A 23430-nucleotide genomic window follows, 5' to 3' on the forward strand; every position below is an offset into this window, starting at 1 on the left:
CCGTTTGATTGAGGTTTTCTTGGAAATCTTGTGCTGACTGCTCACATGAAGTATTATGCCCCGTATTTAAAGAAGACCGCTGACTTGCGGCACAGAAAACAAGATGGCGACTCGAAGGGCTCGAGTGGCCGTAGAAGCCCGCAACCCGGAAGTCTCAGATTCCCCTTCAGAAAAAAGGTCCCTTCTGTAAGTATCATAGCGTTCTTAAAGTATCTTGAATAACAGTTCCGTCCTTATATGACAAAAACACACTTCACCTATTAATGAGTTGTTGTGCTGGTGTGTTAATGAATAAAACTCACGTGACCGCTTCTTCAAGCTCGACACAGGACGCGGCACGTTACCATTTTTTGTAACTAATATTTTTTTTAGGTTAGTTTTAGTTGTCTAAAGCTTACAAGATATGCTCCATGTTTATTGTGAATTTCCATGAATATTGGGTTTCTTTCAACCACGGGGAACTGAACCCCATACCAAACCAAAACCAATAGCCCGGCGTAATAAATCGATGAAACCGATAATCGATGAAAATCGATATCAATCGAAATCAATCGATGCTAATCAATCGATTAATATTGGAAATCGATGGTTAATCGATGATCTGCAAATTTGTGACCTTTCATCGATTAGTAATTGATGATGGTACCATGATCGATTAATATCGATTTGCATTAAATATGATCTGAATGATCGCAAAGAACATAAAAGAGTACAAATGTTTCATTTATTTAGTAAACGTTCGTTGTTAAAGGCCCTTGATGATACCTTTTTGAAACGGGCAGCAACAGAGTTATAAGCCTCTCTGATTATACAGATTGTAATAGCAGAGATTAGCTGTAATGAAACATGTCGCTGGTCCTTTTCCAGGCTTCCCTGGCCCACCCCCTTTCCCTTTGACGGACCCTTGTGAATCCTTGAATAAAAAAACAATTGCCATTTATATTGTGTCTCCCTGCACACAAGCGGCGGGAAAAGCGTAATTCGGGAGCTGAGCTTGCGTGGCAAGATGAGTGACGCAAGCGGCCTGCTATGATCTCTGTCGACAAAAAGAGCAAAACATTAAAGAGCATTTCAACAAATCATAGCTCCACTAATGACTATCAACAATTGCAATGACAGTCATTCAGTAAACATATTTTTCGATATTTGTTGGCCCCAGAGAATGTTCAATCAATATTAATCGGCTGATTTCATCGATTTATATCGATTTATCGATTGGCAAACCGATGATCGATTCTCATCGATTAATTACGCCGGGCAAATAGTCGAACGCTGATATTACTCAGCTCCTATAAGTTAAGCTTACAATCATTAAGCTATTTTTTAGGGTAAAACTGTTCTCTATTACTTGGTCTGTCTGTGGTATTGTGGGTGAAGGGGGGGGGGGGGCATTTGAAACTTTACACTCAAATCTTTGCTTTGTTTTGCTTTGGAAATTTATACTGTGCTTTTGTTAATAGTCTTTAATCTGTGCTTTTGATGATATGTGTGAGAAAAAGACAAACCAAAAACTGTAAAACTTGGTATAAATGAAATCACAAGGGAGCTCTCTGGTGACGCCATATCTTTCCAAATTTTATAGGGGGGTGGATAGGAGTATGTAAATCCGCCGATCCGCAACATTTTCGGGGAAAACCCATTGATCTACAGATATTTTTAGATCCTCATGGTTTGACAGATTAACAATAGCATCGATTGAAATTCATTTAAAATCCGAAATTCGACCGTCGAAGCAGTCAAAATCAGAAATCTGTGCCCAAATTGTCAACAGATCCGTGATCCGCTGTATTTCCAAAATCCGCCAATCCACTGAAATAATTATCAAAATCAGTAATCTGTGAGCATTTCGGGGCTGAATCCGCTGATCCGCTGATCCGCGAACCTATTCACTCCTCACACTTTGACGCTGATCTCTGACATGTTATTACTCAGGGATGACAGTACCCATGATAATGAGGTCTGGTGCCCTAAGCCATACACCATCTTCAAGTTATTGCTATCAGCCAGATTCTGCTCAGCATTCCTCAGCAATATTTCTGACTGTGATGAGACATTCAATTATTGGGAGCCAGTGAGTACCTTTAAATCTTGATACTATAACAACAAGGGATGTTATTATTATTATTATTTTTTGTGGGGGGGGATGTCTGTTGGTCCAACTTACATCACACACCCTATTAAACCCAAATTTCATTTTACACCTTTTGCTTTTCATTACAGAGAAATACGCATTCATTTTAGCCAAAATTACAAACATTTACACCAATGTACTGTCATTTAAGCGAAGGAAAATCATTCGAACTAAAAGGAAATACATTAACGAACTTTACATAATTGAGTGCACACAATTGCATTTTCTTCACATTCATTTACACTATTCGACAACCAGGAATAAAAAAATCTATTTTCATTTGCACGTTGATATGACAGTGCTGAAAAACGTATGCGCATGCGCGTGTTCTGGAAAAAACAAACAAAATCTCAGTGTTGAATCGTTTGAGTAAAGGTACGAAAGGCTGACTTCGGTCGCTGTTTTGACTTACTGTACAGCATTAAAACCATACTGTACAAAAGATGACAGATTTGTTTGATAATGAGGGAGCCATAAAGAAAATTTGAGCCTTAGGTTTGATCTAGTTTTCTTAGCATTCACCAAAATGTGACAGTTCGCCGGTAAAACGCCGCCATTTCAAAACAAAAAGGCTGGTTTAACCGCGCAGTACTGGAACTAGTCTTGCCTTTTTTTAGCACTGTCCGTTGATACATAACAATAACACAAACAAAATATCAATAATACAAGACCTCGCAATCAATACAGTAAACGAAATATTCATTAACATTTTTATTACAGCAAGTGCAAACAATAGTATTTTGTGAAAGACATTTGCGTGCTTCTTACAAACGTTAGCGCCTCCGTACAAACAATAATCCCTCTATGGCAAACAATATCCTAAAATAATTATTCAATTACTTCTCGTTTATTTTTGCCCTAATAATGCACATACATGCAAAATAAATGGTACTAGTACTCAAAAATCACCCTTTGATCATTTCGCCGTTGAGGCAGTGTGGTTAGATAGGTTTGCATGAACCTATACCATTCGGTACATTTTGGCTGTGCGATGGTGTTGATGTTTTGCTGAAGCGCTTCCAGCAACAAATTTGTGCGATAAATACCTAATGGTACTCCTCTGTTCCCTGCTTCATCTCTGTTGTTCATGTCTGCCTGTACATATTTCAGGCCGTGAAATATCTGCCTTTATCGCTGCTTTCAAACAACTTATTGCCTGCTCTACAGGGTTAAGAAACGGACGGTAGGGCGGCAACATTTTTGTTTTTGTATTTGGGCCCGGGTTAACGGCGAAATGATCGAATTTTAATTTTTTAGTGCTAGTATCATTTATTTTGCATGTATGTGCATTATTAGGGCACAAATAATAGTAGTAGTAGTTGTAGAAACTTAATTTGCTTTAATCGCTGTAAAATTTAATCCATGCTAAAATTAAACATCATTCAGCTGTTCATTGTCACTATACATAGCTTTCACTTCTAAGTGACTTGCTTTCTTCAGTCTTCTATTAAAACAGCTGCCATTTTTTTAGATTTTGTTTGTTTGTCGAAAACTCTGTTCATTCTCCAAGACTCACTTCCTGTTGTATTTTCATTTCTCCCGGCCTCACTTCCTGTTGTATATTTCATTTTTGCCAGACTCACTTCCTGTTGTAGGTTCATTTCTCCCAGAATCACTTCCTGTTGTACACTATGTTCATTTCTTGCAGACTCACTTCCTGTTGTATGTTTCATTTCTTGCAGACTCACTTCCTGTTGTATGTTTCATTTCTTGCAGACTCACTTCCTGTTGTATGTTTCATTTCTTGCAGACTCACTTCCTGTTGTATGGGTCAGGTTTCCAGACATGGGAGTACTCCCCCTTGTATGCTATCAGGTCGTACGGATACCTCACCCTTCACACCATCCCTGGCTTGCTGCAGGTCCATTTATTAAAGGCCAACAAGGTGTTGTACTGTATCATTCACATACTATCCACATTTTAGCATAATTTTATATATTTGAAAATGTATGATGTTGTCACAAAGGGTCTAAGATCTAAATATCAGGTTCACAGTATGTAATGTTCATTGTTTTTTTTTGTTTTTTTCGCCATACAGCTGTTGGTATTCTACTTTCTTCGGTTCATCTTGTCTATCGTGTGTGCTGCATGTGAAACATACTTCTACAGGTAGTCCTATTTGTATACATGGCTGTACATGATTAACGAGGCCCCCACCAATGATGCATTGCTCTGCCAGCCTTCCCATGATTCATTGCTTTGCCAACCTTCCCATGATGCATTGCTTTGCCAGACTGCCCATGATGCATTGCTTTGCCAGACTACCCACGACAGCTTTCAGCAAGCATAACATGTAATTGCTTCCCAATGTAACATGATGCAGTTGGAAAGTGTTTTTGTTAGTAAGCATGTTTTATCAAATTCCGCAATTTCTTGTTTTGATAACAACTATTGTTTTATGTTTGTAAAATGACGTAACTATGTTAAGCACTACATATCATACAATAAGAGGTGATAATTTTCTCATCTCGCCTGTTGGACGCCGAGAACCACTGTGTAACCAAACTTAATAACATGTTACATTAAGGCCTCAATCCTTGAGGCTATAAATCAATGCATTTGATCAATTAATCTTGTTTTTTTGTATCTGTGATGTGTTATGAATTTGTATTTTTCTTGGATTCAATTTCTAATGTGTAACTGCACTTGCACTTAATATATAACCAAGTATTATAAGTCATAAGTTTAGAATGCTTCTACATTAATAAAATGTGAAGTGGTACCATGTTCACAGGCACCCAGCACGAGCCACACACATATGGTGTTTTGTTGTGTTTGCGCATTAGTGACTGGCCAAGGGGAGTAATGAAGTAGTATTTGATGGGCAGCAGCCATCAAAAGAATATAGCAAACTTCAGCTGTAACATCTGTTCTTGTAACTTACATGCCACTAACCATCTTTATCATTGTTTTTTTAAAATAAATTGCTAAAAAAAAATAGACAAGTTAAAGTACCAGCATTAAATGAAAAAATTATCCTTCTTGGGAAACCTCCTTGATTGGTGCAAATTCTTCCCCCTTCTCACTGAGCCCCCCTATGAAATTGAGTGGATGATTACCCCCTCAATGCATTGCTATTGATGTGATTTTTTCTGTTGTTCTAGGGGTGTTATCCAGCAGTTCGGTAGCTATGTTAGTCAACTTGCTGCAGTATTTATTGTTTTCAGTACAGGGATGTTTATATCTGCCGCTGGTAAGTACTGCTTATTTAATTCATTTGTGTTTCTATATACTAAATATGCAAGTGGCTGGTGAATACAGCTTTAGCCTCCTTTAATTTGATAAAAGATATACTCACAAGACAATCATTAGGAGTCATGTACAAGCAACCACTATATAGAAAAAGACTAATGATATTATTTAATTATTTATTACATAATTTGCTTGGTTTTTATACACCTATTTCACATAAGGTTGCACTCAAAGGATTTCGTATGCTCTTCCTGACTGATTGCTATATAGATGACAACCCATTAGGAACCCTAACTCCAACCGTATGCTCTTCCTGACTGATTGCTATATAGACGACAACCCATTAGGAACCCTAACTCCAACCATATGCTCTTCCTGACTGATTGCCATATAGACGGCAACCCATTAAGAACGCTAACTCCAACGGTACCCCTATGTAGGTAGCCATGCAGCACCTTTCATTTTTTCTGTGCCTCACCCCGCCCCGCCCTGTCCCCTCCTCTCCCCCCTTTTTTAAGCTGTCTAATCTCAGCAAACATGGTTATTCTACTTGCAGCCTTTCTACCAAGTTCATTTGCCATGTACATGATGCTGCTGTCTTATGGTGGCTGGTTTGCCGGGAACTACCCCGTGAGTAACACCTCAAGGCTGTATAGCACATAAATATGGACTGAATATACAGTAGGTCCTGTTTAGTTCTATTCTTATGTGTTTATAAGAAATCTCCTAAACATCTGGGGCGGGTCGCACAAAATGTGAATAAGCTATCCGCCGGATAGGCGCAACACACTGGATAAAATCCTTATTTAGAGGATAGTTATCCGGTGGATAAAATAGCATTGCACAAAGCTTGGATAGCACGCTGGATAACTATCCACTATTAGCCGTCATTTACCACTAAAGCGCGCATTGTTTTTCCTTCAAGCAAAATGGCGACCGTTGAAAGAGCTACTAAAAGTGCCAGAAACAAACAGTTTATGAGGCAAAGTACACGTAAATCACAGAATGATCAAAGGGATAGTGCTTAGCTTCTTCCTGTCTTTAGGAGTCACATTTCTTGACAGAACGGCATTATAGATTGATTCCAGTCCTACCAGAGCTGCATTTACATAAGTTCGTAGTTTATTGTAAATTTACCAACTGTAAAAAAAGTTGTTTGCATGTGTTTTAACTTTCAAAGCAAGACGCCATTTTGTTTTTTCTTCACATTTTTATTCAGTGGATAAGATTTTATCCAACCTCTATCATCTGGATAACTTTAACCGCTGGATAACTTTTATTCAGGCTTTGTGCAACCGAATCACGCCACTCTTATAACTTTTATCCGCTGGATAAGGATTTAACCGGTGGATAAGACTTATCCAGGCTTGGTGCAACCTGCCCCTGTTAAGCTCGGATTCTACTGGCTTAGAGAAAGGAATTTCTCTGAGAGATATATAATAAGAATATGGAATATAATATTTATTTTGCAAAGTTGAATACCATTGTCGGAAGAATCATATAGCATTAGAAAATTATCTGAGATAACCAAGCGATTTACTGAGAAAAGAGTGCTAGCTAAGCCAGCTATCACCACTTATTCCATATGAGGCTGAATTTTTTAACATTTTATCTGCAGGTTGCCATAGTTACCACTGCCGCAGGTGCTCTGATTGGCTGGCCTTTCAGTGCAGCTCTTGGGTATGTACTTCAAAAGCCTTGGTATGGTAGCACACCTTTTTCTACATTTATCAGATACAATTTTAACCAACCTTTTATCTGTGGATGCCTTTATTTAATAAGCTTCATAATTGTTATTAAGGTTGTTCAACAAAATCCCTCCATTTTGGATTACTTTTTTTCTAATTGTACATAGGGGATTTAACTGCTGGATAGCATCTATGCATGTCTTATTCAACTTGCTCAAACCCTAGAAATCGTATTTAAAACTATAAAAAATGACCCTTCAGTGTAGAAGAAGAAGAAGTGTGTCAGACCTGTACCCAGTATTTTTTTTTTCTTGGTTGGGGGGGAGGGGTTGAGTTTTTTTTATAAGTAATCTAACTGACCACAAAACAGTCATTGCAGTATTTACACAGGACATTTATTATCGGATTTGGTTACAAAAAAAGTCAGACTTATAGATTTATGACATACCAGAGTGATCTTAAATGCCTTTTTTATATATAATTATATTATATATATTCGCTTATGCTTTATATCTTTGTCTACAAATAGCATGTCTATTGTGAGCCAGAAGTGGACGCGAGCGAATACACCCCTTGCACCCCCCTGGGTATGGGCCTGTATGTATTTGCACCCTTCAAAACCTATAAGTAAAACCTGCTTGTACTTTCTTCACAGGATTCCAATTGCTTGGGATGTTGTCATCAGACAAAGAAGAATTCGTTATTTCATTGAGTGGTGCCTCATTTCCCTTATTGCCATTTTGGTAAGTTATTATTAGTTAATTTTGTATAATAGATAAACTCTGGAATAGAATTATGGTTAAACATCATGGTATTCAAGACAGAATTTGTGCAGTCAAAACTTTTGGCTAAATACAGACTTTTATTTGTAGATACTGTAGCTTGCCATAAATGCTTGTTTTAGCTGCCGCTTTGAATAAGATTTTTTTTATAGGGACGTCACAATGTCTTCTTGCACAATTACCTTTTTGCAGACACAAAAATCAAAGCTGTAGGCTTGCCGTTCTTGATGGGATTTGTATTTAATATCTGTGTCGACTATAACAAGTATACTATTAAAAGATAAAACATTGTACACGTACATAGGCAATGTATACTACTGTAGGTAGAAATCTAACTATGTTTATTGTACTCGTTAATGTGTAAGCTGATGCAAGGTTAATGCTTTCAGGGACCACTGGTATATGTGGATACTTATTTCTATGGTAAAATGGTCATCACACCTTTAAATATTGTCATGTACAACGTGTTTGGCAAAGGTGGACCTGACCTATATGGTACGTATGGATTTGTGCTCATATTTTTTAAGCATCTGGACATTACACCTTTAAGCATTGAGTTATATACAACGTGTTTGGCAAAGTGGACCTGACCTACTGTATATGGTACGTACGTTTGCTCGAAACACTTTTAAAGTCTTCCAACTGCATTGCAACAAGCTCTATCACTTGCTAAATCAAACTCCAGCTGCAATGCAAGCCATGCCTTAACTGGAAGAACAAAAATGTTGCACCCATGTCTAGGAATCAATTTATTCCATTTAGAAAACACAAAATACAATAGAATCATGTTGTTTCTAGGCTAAGATTGGTTCTTTCTATTTTAGGTGTTGAACCTTGGACATACTACTTTAGGAATGGTTTCCTGAACTTCAACATTGTGTTTGTCTTGGCTTTTCTTGTCTTACCTATTGTAGTAAGTAACTTTGCTGGCTTTGTTTTATACTGTAGGTAGACTAAAATTCATAGACTAATGCTACTGGCCAATGAAAACGCTTCAAGGATTTAAAATGATGGAAGCCAGAAGGCGATTTAGCTTTAAAAGCTATTAGCAAGAATCGATATTAATAACAAAATAAATAAGTTTGCGATCATTTGTTGTTGTATTAAGTTTTCATTTTTCTCTTCTCAGATTTTTTCTAAAATAGTTATGAGAAAAAGACAGGAAAGAAAGTGTGAGTATTACATTTGGTAGTTCCTATTTTATCTTAGTGTAAGTAGATGAAAACTGCCTTGTAAAGTATGCAGTGCTTTCATTCTTTTTACCGCCATTACATCAGCTCCTCGTCCTTAAGTTGCAGATGGACGGGTTACACCAAGGGAGCACAGCAAAATGTGTTTCTAATGAACAAGCAATTTAGATAATGTGTTTTCACAAAGTTGACTCTTTGAGTATTTGTAACGCGAGCTCCCTTTGAGAATGCCTGCTATCAGATACAGACCACCCAAAGATATTGGATAGATAGTGTCTGCGCAAAAGATGCATGAAGTGTATAGCGGGCCTAATTTATTATTTTATTTTTTGCGATCTGTAACCGATGACAGGGGTTGAGAAACGACTCTTGACCTAAGTGCTATTATTGTCCAGGTGACATGACAAGGAGCTCGCATTACCAATACCTGATTAGTAATCTTTTACCTTGGGTACCAGAGCCTCCAGACTTCTCTCGTCCAGTAACACATACAATGTAAGCATGTAATCTAAACCGTGCGCTTATTAGAAACAAATTTTGCTATGCTCCCGTGATTACACAGTAGATTTTAGCGCGAGCTACATGGACTAAGCATGGGTACTTTCCTTCAAAAAGTACCCTTCCAATTTTCAAATGTTCATTATTTTTTGTGTATTAAATTGTGTTGTTTATAGTTCCGTCCTCTATCCTACCAATATGGCTGCCTATAAGTGGAATGTACATCTGGATAGCAATTTTTTTTACACGACCTCACAAGGTGAGATATACCTTATATAGGCAATACAGCTAATAGATATGAGGATTGCTGTCTGGAAAAAAGAACAAGCACTTTCTGTCCCAACTCCTTTTCCGCTCCTCCTTTTCTTCACTGACGTAGTCATTATGATTCAACAGGATCGCAAACTCTAGTGCATTTTAAGAATATATATATTTTTTGCAATTGTTCTTTCGGTCACGATCAATTTACCCCCTAGATTAAATCTTTCGTAAGCCTCATGGAGTTGGGACCTCCGAATTAAAATATATATCCGAGAAGACGCGAGACTCACAGTCCCTAGACCTCTAATAGAACACTAATTCACGCTCTTGGGTGTAGTAGACCGGGCGGATTTTATGTATCTGTACTTACGGGTCAACAGTTGTATGTGAAGAACTAGGAGACATTGTGATAACCTGATTTGCATTTTGTAGTAATGTTCTCTTGAAATTACTGTGTCTTTTAGGAGGAGCGATTCCTGTTTCCCATCTATCCATTGTTCTGTTTATTTGGAGCTGTCTCTTTATCGGAGTTACAGGTTGGTGGACGTGAAAATTTTATCAAACATGCACATAGCTACATCAAGTAGAGCTAATGAGTTCGATTTTATATTTTATATTGGTTACTCATACTTTTAGTAACATCCTGATGTTTTAATATCCATATATGCGGCATGGAACTCACTAAAGAAGATGTTGAAATTGAGTTCAAGAGGTTCGTCTGACCGAAATAGACCTTACCACCAACTCTTGCAATGCATGAGATACGAAACCTATCTTCTACAATAGCTTCGTTCCATTTGACTTTTATTAGCGTTCATATTTTTATTAATAACGTTTGGCCAGGCGAACACTATTCAACTGTTTCTTGGTTTGTTCTCCACAGAAGGTGTACCACTACCTGTCTGCACGTACAAGTAAGAGACACTATTCCGCTTCGTCCACGTGGTTGGCGGTGTTTGTCGGGGTGATCTTTTCAGCCGCCTCCCTATCAAGATCCAGCGCATTGTTTTACGGTAGGTTAGATGTCTACGTTTTGTTGTTGTTGTAGCTGCTGTTGTTGCTAATGATGTTGTTGTTGCTATCGCTGTTTTTGCTGCTGCTGCTGCTGCTTCAGACACTGTGTAGTTTTCTTGCTGTTGTCGTCGTTATTGATGCTGCTATTATTGTTGTTGTTGTTGGTTTCTTTTTTGCCAATACAGTCGTAGATGTTGTTGTTGTTGCGGTTTGTCGTTGTTGTTTAACTGTATTTTTCTTAATTGAGCTATTGTCGTTGCTATGTTTGAAGTAAAGGTAACAGGAGTTGTTGGTAACTTAGTCTAGGTTTGAAAACAATATTTTTTTTAATCTAGGATATTGAGCTCCGATAAATGGGGCTCCCACTGGTTTTGATATAAAGAAGGGTATGGATGTTCGTTATATGGAAGTTCCACTGCAAAGGCTAAGCTTTATAAGGATTTGTTTGAGGTGTGCATGTCCGTACTACGGAGATCAGAATTTATAAATATTGGTTTGATTCAGGATATAGATGCCCGGATTGTAGAGGTTCCATCGTTTAAGGATTGTTTTGATTCAGGGTAATAGTACCCGGATTGTGGAGGTTCCGTTGTTTAAGGATTGTTTTGATTCAGGGTATCACGCGCCGCTTGACCTTTACCTTGAGATGAACCACATGAGCGAGAGGTTACACGAGACCCTGCGAGACAAACAGATCAACGTGTGCGTGGGCAAGGAGTGGTACCGCTACCCCAGCAGCTTCTTTCTCCCAAATGACAGGTCAGTGACCAAACAGAAATGACAAATTCGATAACGAAGCCAATCAGAGGAAGAATTATATCAATCACAATTTGGCCACGTTTTTGTACCATTTTTAATATGAGAAGAGAAGAATACAATACAGCACTATTCAAATGATAAGAAATTTGAACTCGCATAAACGGGGCGGGGAGGTTTGTTATCCCCTGAAATGCCCTAATGCGAGGTACTTTAAATAGGATTTATTAAACTAGGAAGTTCTGCATTTGCGAGTATCCCTTATATTTGACCCAATAAGGTGAGTTACGATGAAGCTCAATGCGTAAGCTGGGGTTATCGTTGTCTAGTCTATGGAACCGTCGAGAGTTTATTTCATTGTGCGATGGAAATAAGTTTGTAGACTCGCCACTTAGAATAACGATGTTTCTCGTGATGATTTGCTGCTTTCAAATCGATCTCACAAACAATTAAGCAACGGTCTAACGGTATGATATGTTATGTATGCCTTCACTTTGCAGGTGGCACCTTCAGTTTATCAAATCCGAGTTCCGTGCGCAACTACCAAAACCATACGCACAGGGATCCAACGCCACGTGGATCATCCCGACGGAGATGAACGACATGAACAAAGAAGAGCCCTCGAGATACGTAAGCATACAGCCTCTTTGGTCCGTTTATCGTGAAAATCCATGTCCCTCGGCTGCTGCGAAGTACTTCAACGCACACACGCCTCTAAACATGATTACTATAAAAAATGTTTGCAATAATGTTAGCAATAAGCCAATGGTTAATGGTTCATACGCCTTTACCGAACAGTGGTGCGCAAATCTCACATCCTCAACCGTTATAACCTACACAGCACGCGCATTTCCGCCGAGGTATATATATTTTCACACGAAACAGGTAGCCGAGACATGCCTCGGCCATTCATGTCCTGAGTCTATTTTGAAACATGGCCACACACATTCCGTCCAAACATTACTTGTAATAAGTCGAGGCATAAAGAATAGGTCAAGAATGCAATAAGTAGTTCGGTAAAGGTTGCTCAGTGTTATCTAAGGTAAATCGGACGGACTTTGGCTTGCAATTTCTAGTCGACAAGATCATGGGGAGTATCTAGTGATTCGTCTTAATGGGTCTAAGAACTGGTTTCTCCTGCTATTGCAGGTGTCCATTAACAAATGTCACTTCCTTGTGGATCTGGACACTGGTACAGAAACCCCACTCGAACCTAACTATTCCAGACAGAGCAAAGACTGGGAAGTGGTCGCTTCCAAACCATTCCTTGACTCACAAAGGTAGGTGAACCAATTCTTCCATATATCATTTTGATATGTTCTTGTTTTCTATCGTTAACAATACAGGAAATCTATACATTTGGGTCGTTTCTTTGCAGAAGGAATACTTGACTTTTTTTTTGTATGTTTTCGTAGGTCCCATCCATTCTTCCGCGCATTTTACATTCCGTTCATATCCGAACAGTTCACCCACTATAGCAACTACAACCTTCTACAGTCGCTACGGCAGCGAAAGAAATCGCGGAAAACGTCAGCAAAGAGGCAACCGACGTGATTTAGGCCAATGTGTCATTTAATATGAAAAAAAAAGAGTTTATATGGGAAACAGAGAATTTTTGATGGACTCGGTGCAGACATTGAGGATTGAAATGAGTACGGCCACACCTCAACGGAAAGTCTTCAAAATTTCAATGAGAATGACTTTAACACTTGGAAAATGTTGGTATCTCGTGTTTAATCGTTAATAAAAAATAGACCATTTACTAGTCTGTTATTTCTGGTCTTTTTTTAATCGTTAGTGAGGTGACGTCTGTATTGCTACCCGCAAATGTCGACGGCAACGCCAGAAAAAAGTAAACTAGACCCTTGCCGCAGGGTTGACTGGGATACCTGAGATGTGCAACTTGTTTGTATGACATGTATGACAAAGATTTTACTGCCTACTTTGGGTATAATAAAAAATATATAATCTTGTTTTTTATTGTAAATGCCATATCACAACACTGATTGGGGCAAGAAAAGTAAGAGCATCATCTCTTCAGGTGTGGGGTGGACTCGAGGTGTGCTCCATGAGAGTAGACAGGGCTGATTGTCCTATCTTCAAATACTATCCCGACATCAGAGTTAGCATCGAAATAAGATTAAGGATAGCTGAGAATGTGTTTTAAAATTATTTATTTGTGTCTTGAGCTGTGTTTGAGCGTTTTATTGAGAGAGGTGATTCTGCTTTTCTTTCCTTGTTCGATTTGAAATTTGTCAAAGAACCTGTGCTATTATTTGGCTTAAGAGTAGATGCCAACACCTTGGTTGGATGCATATCTGCAAGACCATTTATCCCTTAGACTGATGCCTGAGTATCTTCATCTTGTTGTGTTTAGTTTGCATTTATGAATTTTTTGGGTTGTGGGTCCTTCCCAAAGCCGGTACAGGCCGGTTGAGGGGTCAATATGTTAAGTACATATTTTACACTTACATGACTTACAACACCTATGCTGTACTTTATTAAAATCGACATGGTTAAAATGATGAGATTCAATGAGAGAGATCAAGATATTTTATAGTAAGAACATAAAATTCATCTTAGGGTAGCCGGTTAAGTGTACAATGTAAAGTAGATTCATCGACAAAGCGATTTGTAGGAGACGATTTCCATTAATTTTTTCAAACTTCTTCCACTTCAAAATAGATTAAGCAATCAAGGTAAATACTTCGAGTCCATTCATGAGTGTCCAGAGCACATTTAATTACGTCTTGAAGTAAGCTGTATGAGTCTAAAGCAGTCAGCACTTAACTTAATTCTTATCTTGAGCCGCGTGTCTCCTCGGGTCGCAAATGTAAACACGAGTAAATACAGCGAAATCAATCCAAGCTGAGATGATTTTCCAAAATAACTTGGTAGAAATTGAGGCTATGGTTAAATATACAGTTATTAGATCGCGAATCGGGCCTTCAACTGCACAAATAACATGGATCTGAGAGCTGGAATCTCAAATTCAAGATGGCGGCCATGACACAGTTTTAAATTATGCAAAAGTTTTTGGTAACTAAGCGTTGCGATGACGAAGGACAATAGGCTAGATACTTCGTGTAAGAAAAAGGCTTCAGTAAGGTCGCAATCAATACTAAAACAAGCGAAGTATTGACTGTGGCGCAGAGGCTCTTGGGGTATTGTGAAACATTGCAGATTTCCCGGGACCACGGAAAAAAAAACAGTTGCAATTTATAACTGGGTTACCACAGGTATCCCAGTAAAAAAATCGACTTGAAAATGTCACATGTGGTAAAGAGTTCTGTCTGATTCATTCAATTTGCTTTTCAATTCATTTCTTTTGCTTTTTACATCACGGCGTGACGTAAATTAATGGAATTAATCTGTTCTTAGCAGATTTCAGTTTAAGGTCAAATACAGTAGTATTTCTAGTACTACTACCAGTATACCGCATTCTGTTATACGTTACGACATGACAGTCGTGACGTCAAACTATGGTGTCTGTCGCAAATGTGCTCCGGCAGGGGCCAATCGAACTCCAAGTAATATTCCATTAGCTGTAGCTCGTTCTCTCTCTATGACTGGATTCTTATGACGTCATACTAATGCTCATGATGTCATACTATGGTATCTGTCTGTCGCAAGCGGATTCCGGCTCGGGCCACTCAAATTCCACGTAATATTCCACTAGCTTTAGTTCACACTCTTCTAGCCCGATTCCGAACAGCTTGCGCACGTTATTGCACCGTATCTCCTCCCTCCACACCCGGCACGTGTAGCCCTCCGTTCTCAGCTCGCGCTCCGTCAGACGGGCAAAGAGTTCTGTGTCCCCAGGGGAGAGTTCCAGTTCCAGGTCAGGTTTAGCGATTCTACCTAGAACCTGAAAATCAAGGCTTTAAAATATCGATCAACTACTCATTTGTTATTGATTACTGTTGACTTTTACAACGGTTTATTCGCAAGGAAACTAAAAAAATAACAATCTAAGAATGAAATCTGTTACGTTTAACGTTACTTTATTGAAAATATATTGGTTACTCGCTTAAATTAGCCGATGTAAATGGATGCTTTGTGTGCCTCAGCATCGAGCAGAAGCAAAAAATGGGGGCCTTATTTAAAGGCCAATTACGCCCCCATTTCACGCTGACGGTCAATACTCGGTTACACAAAAAATCCATTTCCGTCGACTAATTCAAGGCGAAGTATTTTGATTAAAAAATGGTTAACCAAGTATTACATAGGACTTTTAGGGATAATTATTTTTTTATCACCATAGTTGTCGATGTCATTATTATAATAATCACCTATATTATTATCACCAAATCACAAGCAGCGTCATTTTAATATCATCACAATCATAACACTCCACACTCCATCGCATTGCTGCAATGGAAATCTTCATACATATAGCAATCACTACTGCCCCTTCACCCCACCGCCGAAAACCGACTGATCGAACCTCCCCGTTTAACGCCCTCCCAGTAACCTCGGTTATTAAGAAAAGTCTAATTGTAATTCTGACCTGTTCGTACGACTCGTGACAGCAGGTCTGCCTGTCTTTGCCTGGACTCGTGACCACAAGAGAGTGCTCTAGTTGTCCAATGCAGTCATCAGCTGCTTTGAACATCTTTCTATCCTCGGCACACACGAAGTTCACCCTTCCTGTCGACGAAAGGCTCTCCATGCTTCTCTCCTGAGCTGTTCTGATAATGTTGTTTTTCCACGCGTCGAACGAATCTCCCAGTTTGAATTTCTTAGCGTTGTTAAGCTTGAGCGCGAAGACGTTTGCGTAGCGCTCCAGTCTCTCGATTAACCGCTGTATCTGGTAGAATTGGGCCTCCTTGTACACGTGTATGGCGAGAGAAGGCGGTGGAAGGACCTGCTCGTCCCTCAGGAAGCCCAACACGTGTTTGAAGAGTGTGCCGTCCCTGATTGAGGTAAGGCAGAAGGGTGAGATAAGAGAAGATGGTAGGAGGACAAGCCCAACCCGTGTTTGAAGAGTGTGCCGTCCCTGAGTGAGGTAAGGCAGAAGGGTGAGATAAGAGAAGATGGTAGGAGGACAAGCCCAACCCGTGTTTGAAAAGTGTGCCGTCCCTGATTGAGGTAAGGCAGAAGGGTGAGATAAGAGAAGATGGTAGGAGGACAAGCCCAACCCGTGTTTGAAGAGTGTGCCGTCCCTGATTGAGGTAAGGCAGAAGGGTGAGATAAGAGAAGATGGTAGGAGGACAAGCCCAACCCGTGTTTGAAGAGTGTGCCGTCCCTGAGTGAGGTAAGGCAGAAGGGTGAGATAAGAGAAGATGGTAGGAGGACAAGCCCAACCCGTGTTTGAAGAGTGTGCCGTCCCTGAGTGAGGTAAGGCAGAAGGGTGAGATAAGAGAAGATGGTAGGAGGACAAGCCCAACCCGTGTTTGAAGAGTGTGCCGTCCCTGAGTGAGGTAAGGCAGAAGGGTGAGATAAGAGAAGATGGTAGGAGGACAAGCCCAACCCGTGTTTGAAGAGTGTGCCGTCCCTGAGTGAGGTAAGGCAGAAGGGTGAGATAAGAGAAGATGGTAGGAGGACAAGCCCAACCCGTGTTTGAAGTATGTGACGTCCCTGATTGAGGTAAGGCAGAAGGGTGAGAAGGGAGGAGATGGTAGGAGGACAAGCCCAAGGACAAGGTGTGTGCCGTCCCTGAGTAAGATTACCTAAGTGAGGATGGTGATATAAGAGAAGATGACTAAAGGACAAATCCAACACGTGTTTGAAGTATGTGCCGTCCCTGAGTAAGATTACCTAAGTGAGGATGGTGATATAAGAGAAGATGACTAAAGGACAAATCCAACACGTGTTTGAAGTATGTGCCGTCCCTGAGTAAGATTACCTAAGTGAGGATGGTGATATAAGAGAAGATGACAAAAAGAACAAATCCAACACGTGTTTGAAGTATGTGCCGTCCCTGAGTAAGATTACCTAAGTGAGGATGGTGATATAAGAGAAGATGACTAAAGGACAAATCCAACACGTGTTTGAAGTATGTGCCGCCCCTGAGTAAGATTACCTAAGTGAGGATGGTGATATAAGAGAAGATGACTAAAGGACAAATCCAACACGTGTTTGAAGTATGTGCCGTCCCTGAGTAAGATTACCTAAGTGAGGATGGTGATATAAGAGAAGATGACTAAAGGACAAATCCAACACGTGTTTGAAGTATGTGCCGTCCCTGAGTAAGATTACCTAAGTGAGGATGGTGATATAAGAGAAGATGACTAAAGGACAAATCCAACACGTGTTTGAAGTATGTGCCGTCCCTGAGTAAGATTACCTAAGTGAGGATGGTGATATAAGAGAAGATGACTAAAGGACAAATCCAACACGTGTTTGAAGTATGTGCCGTCCCTGAGTAAGATTACCTAAGTGAGGATGGTGATATAAGAGAAGATGACAAAAAGAACAAATCCAACACGTGTTTGAAGTATGTGCCGTCCCTGAGTAAGATTACCTAGGTGAGGATGGTGATATAAGAGAAGATGACTAAAGGACAAATCCAACACGTGTTTGAAGTATGTGCCGCCCCTGAGTAAGATTACCTAAGTGAGGATGGTGATATAAGAGAAGATGACTAAAGGACAAATCCAACACGTGTTTGAAGTATGTGCCGTCCCTGAGTAAGATTACCTAAGTGAGGATGGTGATATAAGAGAAGATGACTAAAGGACAAATCCAACACGTGTTTGAAGTATGTGCCGTCCCTGAGTAAGATTACCTAAGTGAGGATGGTGATATAAGAGAAGATGACTAAAGGACAAATCCAACACGTGTTTGAAGTATGTGCCGTCCCTGAGTGAGATAAGAGAGGGAGAAACAACCTCAGAAAGGAGGTACAGAATAATCCTAGCGATAGCACTTTTAATTTTATACAAATAATGTGCGTGATAAGACTTTTAATTTTATACAAATGATATGCGTGGTTGATAAGCCAGATAACCCTTGCTAACTAAAAAAAATAGAAAGCGTTTAAAATGTTTCTTTTTTTCTTGAATAAGAAATAATCTCTTCTACAAAGCCTTGGCAGGCCACGTAAGATTGGGGGAGGGGTACAATGCATAAAAATATTAAGAAAATATTGAGGGGATGGCACAGCCACGCCCCAATATGTCATTTCCTTATATCGTTTTTTTAATATTATTGGGGGGCACATACCTCCATTGCCCTACCCGGTGCTACGGCCATGTTCTAGGTAGCTTGTTTTACCCGTCTCGTGCGACCGGAAGTATGGAGAAACTCGAATTACTCGTATTATTCGGGGTGGAGTCTGTCTTGAGGGTTCATTTGTAGGGGGGGGGGGGGGGGGGGTGGGGGTTGACTGTAGTACAATCCATTTAAGTACCTGTCTATGAAGTATCTGCCCTCATTGTCCGTGTCGAGATGGTGGCGACCGCTGAACATAACCGCCAGCATGGAATCGCTGTCCTTCATGAGAGTGGACCGCCTCGTTACGAAATAGTAACCTCCCACATTTAACGGGATGACGTCTGGTGGAGTCTATTAGAAAAAGGAGCAATAAAATTACAATATTACTATAGGTATGACTGTTGAATGCTGAATGCTGCGTATATTGATGATAGAGGTGATAATAGAGACGGTGATGATGATGATGACGACGACGATGATGATGATGATGATGGTGGTGATGATGATGATGATTATGAGCGTGGTGCATCATTCCAACGTTAGGTTTTCTAACCGCTAGTACATAAGGGGTAACCGCGACCTTTCATCCGCCTTTACTATTTTGGGGAAGGCTGTTTAACAAAATAGTATAATCCGGGGATTCGAAAAAGAAGTAAAGGAAACACACCAGGCTGTAGGGCAAGGTCCTGCAAGTGCTTTCTACGATGCAGTACTTACCTGCTTTTCAGTCTTCATTGGGGTTTTAAAATTTGTAGTGATCAGCTGGCATTTACCCAACATGGACAAATCTGAAAAAAATGGCATTTTTTTTATGGGGTTTTAGATAAGCATACGTGATTGCTCAAATAAGCGCCTAGACTAAGGGAGCGTTCAGTAAATGCACCGAGGGGGGGGGGGGGGATATTGAAGGGGGGTTCCTAAAATGTTTAACCACCAAAAGGGTCCTCTAAAGTTGGGCTCTGAATTTTTTAGGAGCCGTTTTTTTCAGCTTTTATATTATACTTATATGATCTAGTTCAAAGCACAGCTTTCAGTATATAACAGTTGGATTTACCGATACTGTTTTTTATCAGTTAACAGGAACAAATGGAAATAAACTTCTAAACAGTGGAGGAGCATGCAAACCCACAAAACGATATGCATACAATGTTGTCGTTGGGCATTGTAACGCTTTTTATACAGAAAAACAAAAATACAAATGTTATCTCCTTCCCAAGCGTCCTCAGGGAAAAACAATTTGATTTAGGGGGGGGGGGGGGGTGACTTGGAAAAAACGTTCCTGCAAGCAACTGATTGAGGAAAAAAATCCCAACCCAACCCTGCAACATTTTTCACGATTTTACCGTAAAATCATTGCACGAAAAAAAAAATTATGAAATTATGAAGGCCGAAACCACAAGTTGTACAGAAGATATGTCAGACTCTGAAATAATAGGTTGACTTTAACCATTTGGTGCCTGCCCTAAAAGGGGTCATTTTTTGTGTGTCTCATTGTAAAATATTCTGCCATTTCTGCTTTTATCCGATTTGCTTGTGCTATATGTCTATGGAAAGCTTACAAAATGGGCTACACATTGGTTTCCTCATTTTTAATTTTTTCACCATTTACTAATTGTTTTTGTATTAATTTATGCTAATTAAGGTGTTACGTAATATACTATTTACAAGAAAATATCACATTATACACTTGAAATCAAGTCATTCAAAAAATGTTGAAAAAAAAATTGTTCCCTATCATATAATACACACTTGCTGTAAATTCTAGCCCAATACACAAAAAGAAGAGAAAGTTACAGCAGAAAAGCTTACCATATGTAAATTATGCTATTTAGGGGACGGGTAATAAAAATTTACCCGTCCCCTACCCCTAACCTGAAATTATCAACAATATTTAAAATAAGAACACTATATCATGGTTCAATAGTGTCTTTTATACACTTATAATCAGCTTTGTGTTATTCTGCCTAGCATTTCTTGCTTACAATTGCTAGTATTCACTAAATAAATTATGAAAAACAAAAAAAAAAGTAATGAAATACTAACTGTACACAGCATTGTCCTTGCAAACTATAGATAACTGGCCCAACTGGTGCCAGTGTGTGTATGCTAGTGTGCTGTTATATCTACTCTCTGGAATAACGATAAACTTGACTTTATGTTGTTCTAGTGTCTGTGGGAGTATATTTACTCCTTTCGCGTTTTTTAGGCACCTTTTTTATAAAGACATCACTTGAATAAGTCGCCTCCCCCGAATAAGCGCCTCACCCGAAATGCCGCGGCGCTTACTCGACTTATTACGGTGGGTATAAGGGACTAAAATACACCATTCCTCAGGTGTAGAGTGGGAACGAGAGGGAGTATATTTACTCCTTTCGCGTTTTTATGCACCTTTTTATAAAGACATCGCTTGAATAAGTCGCCTCCCCCGAATAAGCGCCTCGCCCGAAATGCCGCGGCGCTTACTCGACTTATTACGGTGGGTATAAGGGACTAAAATACACCATTCCTCAGGTGTAGAGAGGGAACGGACCAATAACAGTGTTAAACTGCCCATATCACCGCGGTTACCCTTATTAAGCAGATTGAAAATAAGCCGTTTGCCAGATGGTTTAATTTCTTGGCGAGAGCCAGGCTAATTTGTCAGATCTTGCCAAACAATTTCGCCAGATGTTTAACTTTAGGCTTTATTGTCAATAAAGTAAAAATAAAAAAAAAAAATGAAAGACAAACAAAACTCCGAACGACTAAAGGCTCGTTTCTCGTGCCAAAATCCTATCGACCCGAAAACGGCCTAGAAAAAAAGAAAATATATGTAATTTAATTTTTTTGTTGACCGACTTGATAAGGGTCTGAAATTGTCACTGTAATTCTAGCTTACAATGCAATATTTTCTCGCTCCTGATTTTATTACCATATTGAGGAAGTGCGCCAAAACTTGTATGTGTAATAACTACTGTTAAAACTACTACAAATATAGTAATATTTGGGAGGTTTTCTTTCGAAACCGCTTTACCATCGCACTTCCGAGCGAAAGTAACTGACATGTTTGATCTATGGTAGTTTCTATCTTCCTAATCCCGTCATCTCATTCATATATCACTGAAAGGAGCGAGCAAGCAGAGAAGAAAAGACTGTTGCAGATTTTTTTTACTCGTAAATAAATAATTAAAAACCCGGGGCGTCTGAAAACGACTAGACCTATACTAAATACTGCAAAAATATCAACGTCCTTGGTTTCGTTATTGTTGATTTTTTTTTTCTTTTTTCTCGAAAATATGAGCAGCCATCTCTCTAAGAATCTTCTTCGTTGCCAGGCGCTCCAGCTCAATGGTATGCAAATTTTAGCTTTTTACACCTGGACTCTCAGTTTGTTTTGGTTTCATTTTAGCGCAACTTGAAACCATTTGCAAAAGATCTATACATAATAATAATGCAATCAGAGTTGAAAATTTCTGACTCGTATTATCTGCAAATCTTACTTCCCTTTTTACTTATTCCATGTCTGTCTTTTTGGCGAACGATAGCGGAGAAGGCAAAAGGCGAATATCAGCGCAGTAAAGTGGTTTCCGAGGTGACTTCTTATCCGACTCTTCGATTCTAAGGCAGTCGACTAGCAAACATTATAATTTCCTCACTCATTTAGTACATCACAAAGGACAGTGAAAATTAATAAAATAAGAATTATCGCGGGGATTTTATTAGAAACTGTGCCGTAAAATAGTTTGAGACATAAAGAAGGGGGAATTCCGCTCACCTACCTGCCTGTTATTTTTACGCTGGGAACTTACCAGTTGATTTGTTCCCTGTTTTTGTGTGGTAAAATTCATCCATGAATATCCTTATCCCGGTCATAGACGCTTTTTTCTGGTATATATAGCCTGAGAGAGGCTCCGCTTCGCCCGGCGCAGTTCGCCGACAGTTTATAGGCAAAGAATAGAGGTTTCCGGAGAAGCGCGAGTTTTACTGCGCATGTCTTAGATCAGCGATGCGAAAAATACACCTGCTGGGGTTTCTGTCTTTTTAAACATTTTTCGGAATTATCTTAGTATCTCTCTAAAATGTACTTCATTTCGCGGTCTCGAAGTTGTAAGGTTAAGCTAAAGGAATTGTGACTGTGGTACATATAAGATAACCGGGTATCGTTCTTTAGGGACTATTCGAAAGTGTCAGGCCCGTAGCTAGGGGGTTTCGGGGGTTTCGGACGAACCCTCCCCCCCCCCCCCCCCCCCCCCCCCACCCGGCTTGAAGGTCCCTTCAGAGCAAACAAAACGGGGGTTTAGGACGAACCCTCCCGCCCAGAATCCTGGTTGGGCTTGAGTGTTTGCCGTTCACCGAAAAAAGCGCCCTCCCTAGATAACCGCATAGACAACGAACCAAGCGGTAATTGAAGGTTAGATAACGTCGATATATTAATAACAAAAAATAGGGGGTAACAGTTGAATTCAAACTGTATCTCAAAGTTTGACAATCAGTCGAAAACATTTTAACTGGAAATGCGACAAATGGTTTACCTGTTCTGTCAAATGCAAACGCGTAGCTAGAGGCGGGCGCACACATACACCCATCAGCCGATAAAAAACAGTCATAGATTTTTTTTCTGTGGCTCTGTACCGTCTCCTCCCACAGATATTCCCGACTAAGTCTATTATTCAAAGGCGAGGGGCTGAGGAGCAATGTAGGCCCTCTGGTGATCGCAAATAGTGCTCCCACAAATACCGTTGAGTCATCGTCTCTGAGTATTTGAGCCAAGGAGTCTAAAT

General features: G+C 39.7%; 2 protein-coding genes and 1 long non-coding RNA gene across 6 annotated transcripts; 2 read left to right on the forward strand and 1 right to left on the reverse strand.

The window, feature by feature from the left end:
• Positions 1–47: 47 nt before the first annotated feature.
• On the forward strand, positions 48–13277 carry LOC5506634 (alpha-1,2-mannosyltransferase ALG9). 3 transcript variants are annotated; one of them, XM_048732481.1, is made up of 18 exons: positions 48–186; positions 1933–2071; positions 3882–4016; positions 4170–4240; positions 5236–5324; positions 5880–5953; positions 6942–7003; positions 7667–7754; positions 8183–8288; positions 8618–8706; positions 8923–8965; positions 9658–9740; positions 10207–10278; positions 10626–10755; positions 11371–11515; positions 12013–12142; positions 12662–12792; positions 12928–13277. In XM_048732481.1, exons 1-18 carry the CDS (start codon positions 104–106, stop codon positions 13064–13066), a joined length of 1809 nt encoding a protein of 602 aa, XP_048588438.1. In that variant the 5' UTR covers positions 48–103; the 3' UTR covers positions 13067–13277. The 3 variants fall into 3 exon arrangements, with proteins under 3 accessions (XP_048588438.1, XP_048588439.1, XP_048588440.1); XM_048732482.1 differs by lacking the exon at positions 48–186 and having other exon boundaries at positions 1941–2071; positions 3882–4018; XM_048732483.1 differs by lacking the exons at positions 48–186; positions 1933–2071; positions 3882–4016; positions 4170–4240 and adding an exon at positions 4264–4424.
• Positions 13278–13989: 712 nt separating this feature from the next.
• Positions 13990–22639, reverse strand: LOC116605526. 2 transcript variants are annotated; one of them, XM_048732484.1, is made up of 5 exons: positions 22459–22639; positions 19388–19458; positions 18867–19021; positions 16023–16428; positions 13990–15380 (listed from the first exon to the last, which is right to left on the reverse strand). In XM_048732484.1, exons 1-5 carry the CDS (start codon positions 22520–22522, stop codon positions 15123–15125), a joined length of 954 nt encoding a protein of 317 aa, XP_048588441.1. In that variant the 5' UTR covers positions 22523–22639; the 3' UTR covers positions 13990–15122. The 2 variants fall into 2 exon arrangements, with proteins under 2 accessions (XP_048588441.1, XP_048588442.1); XM_048732485.1 differs by lacking the exon at positions 22459–22639 and adding an exon at positions 20714–20855.
• On the forward strand, positions 20895–21369 carry LOC125572247. The gene is made up of 2 exons (XR_007313696.1): positions 20895–21004; positions 21182–21369. It is a non-coding gene; the product is annotated as an uncharacterized LOC125572247 (long non-coding RNA).
• Positions 22640–23430: the final 791 nt, after the last annotated feature.

This window comes from Nematostella vectensis, chromosome 9, assembly GCF_932526225.1.
Source record: "Nematostella vectensis chromosome 9, jaNemVect1.1, whole genome shotgun sequence".
NCBI classification, from domain to species: Eukaryota; Metazoa; Cnidaria; class Anthozoa; order Actiniaria; family Edwardsiidae; genus Nematostella; species Nematostella vectensis.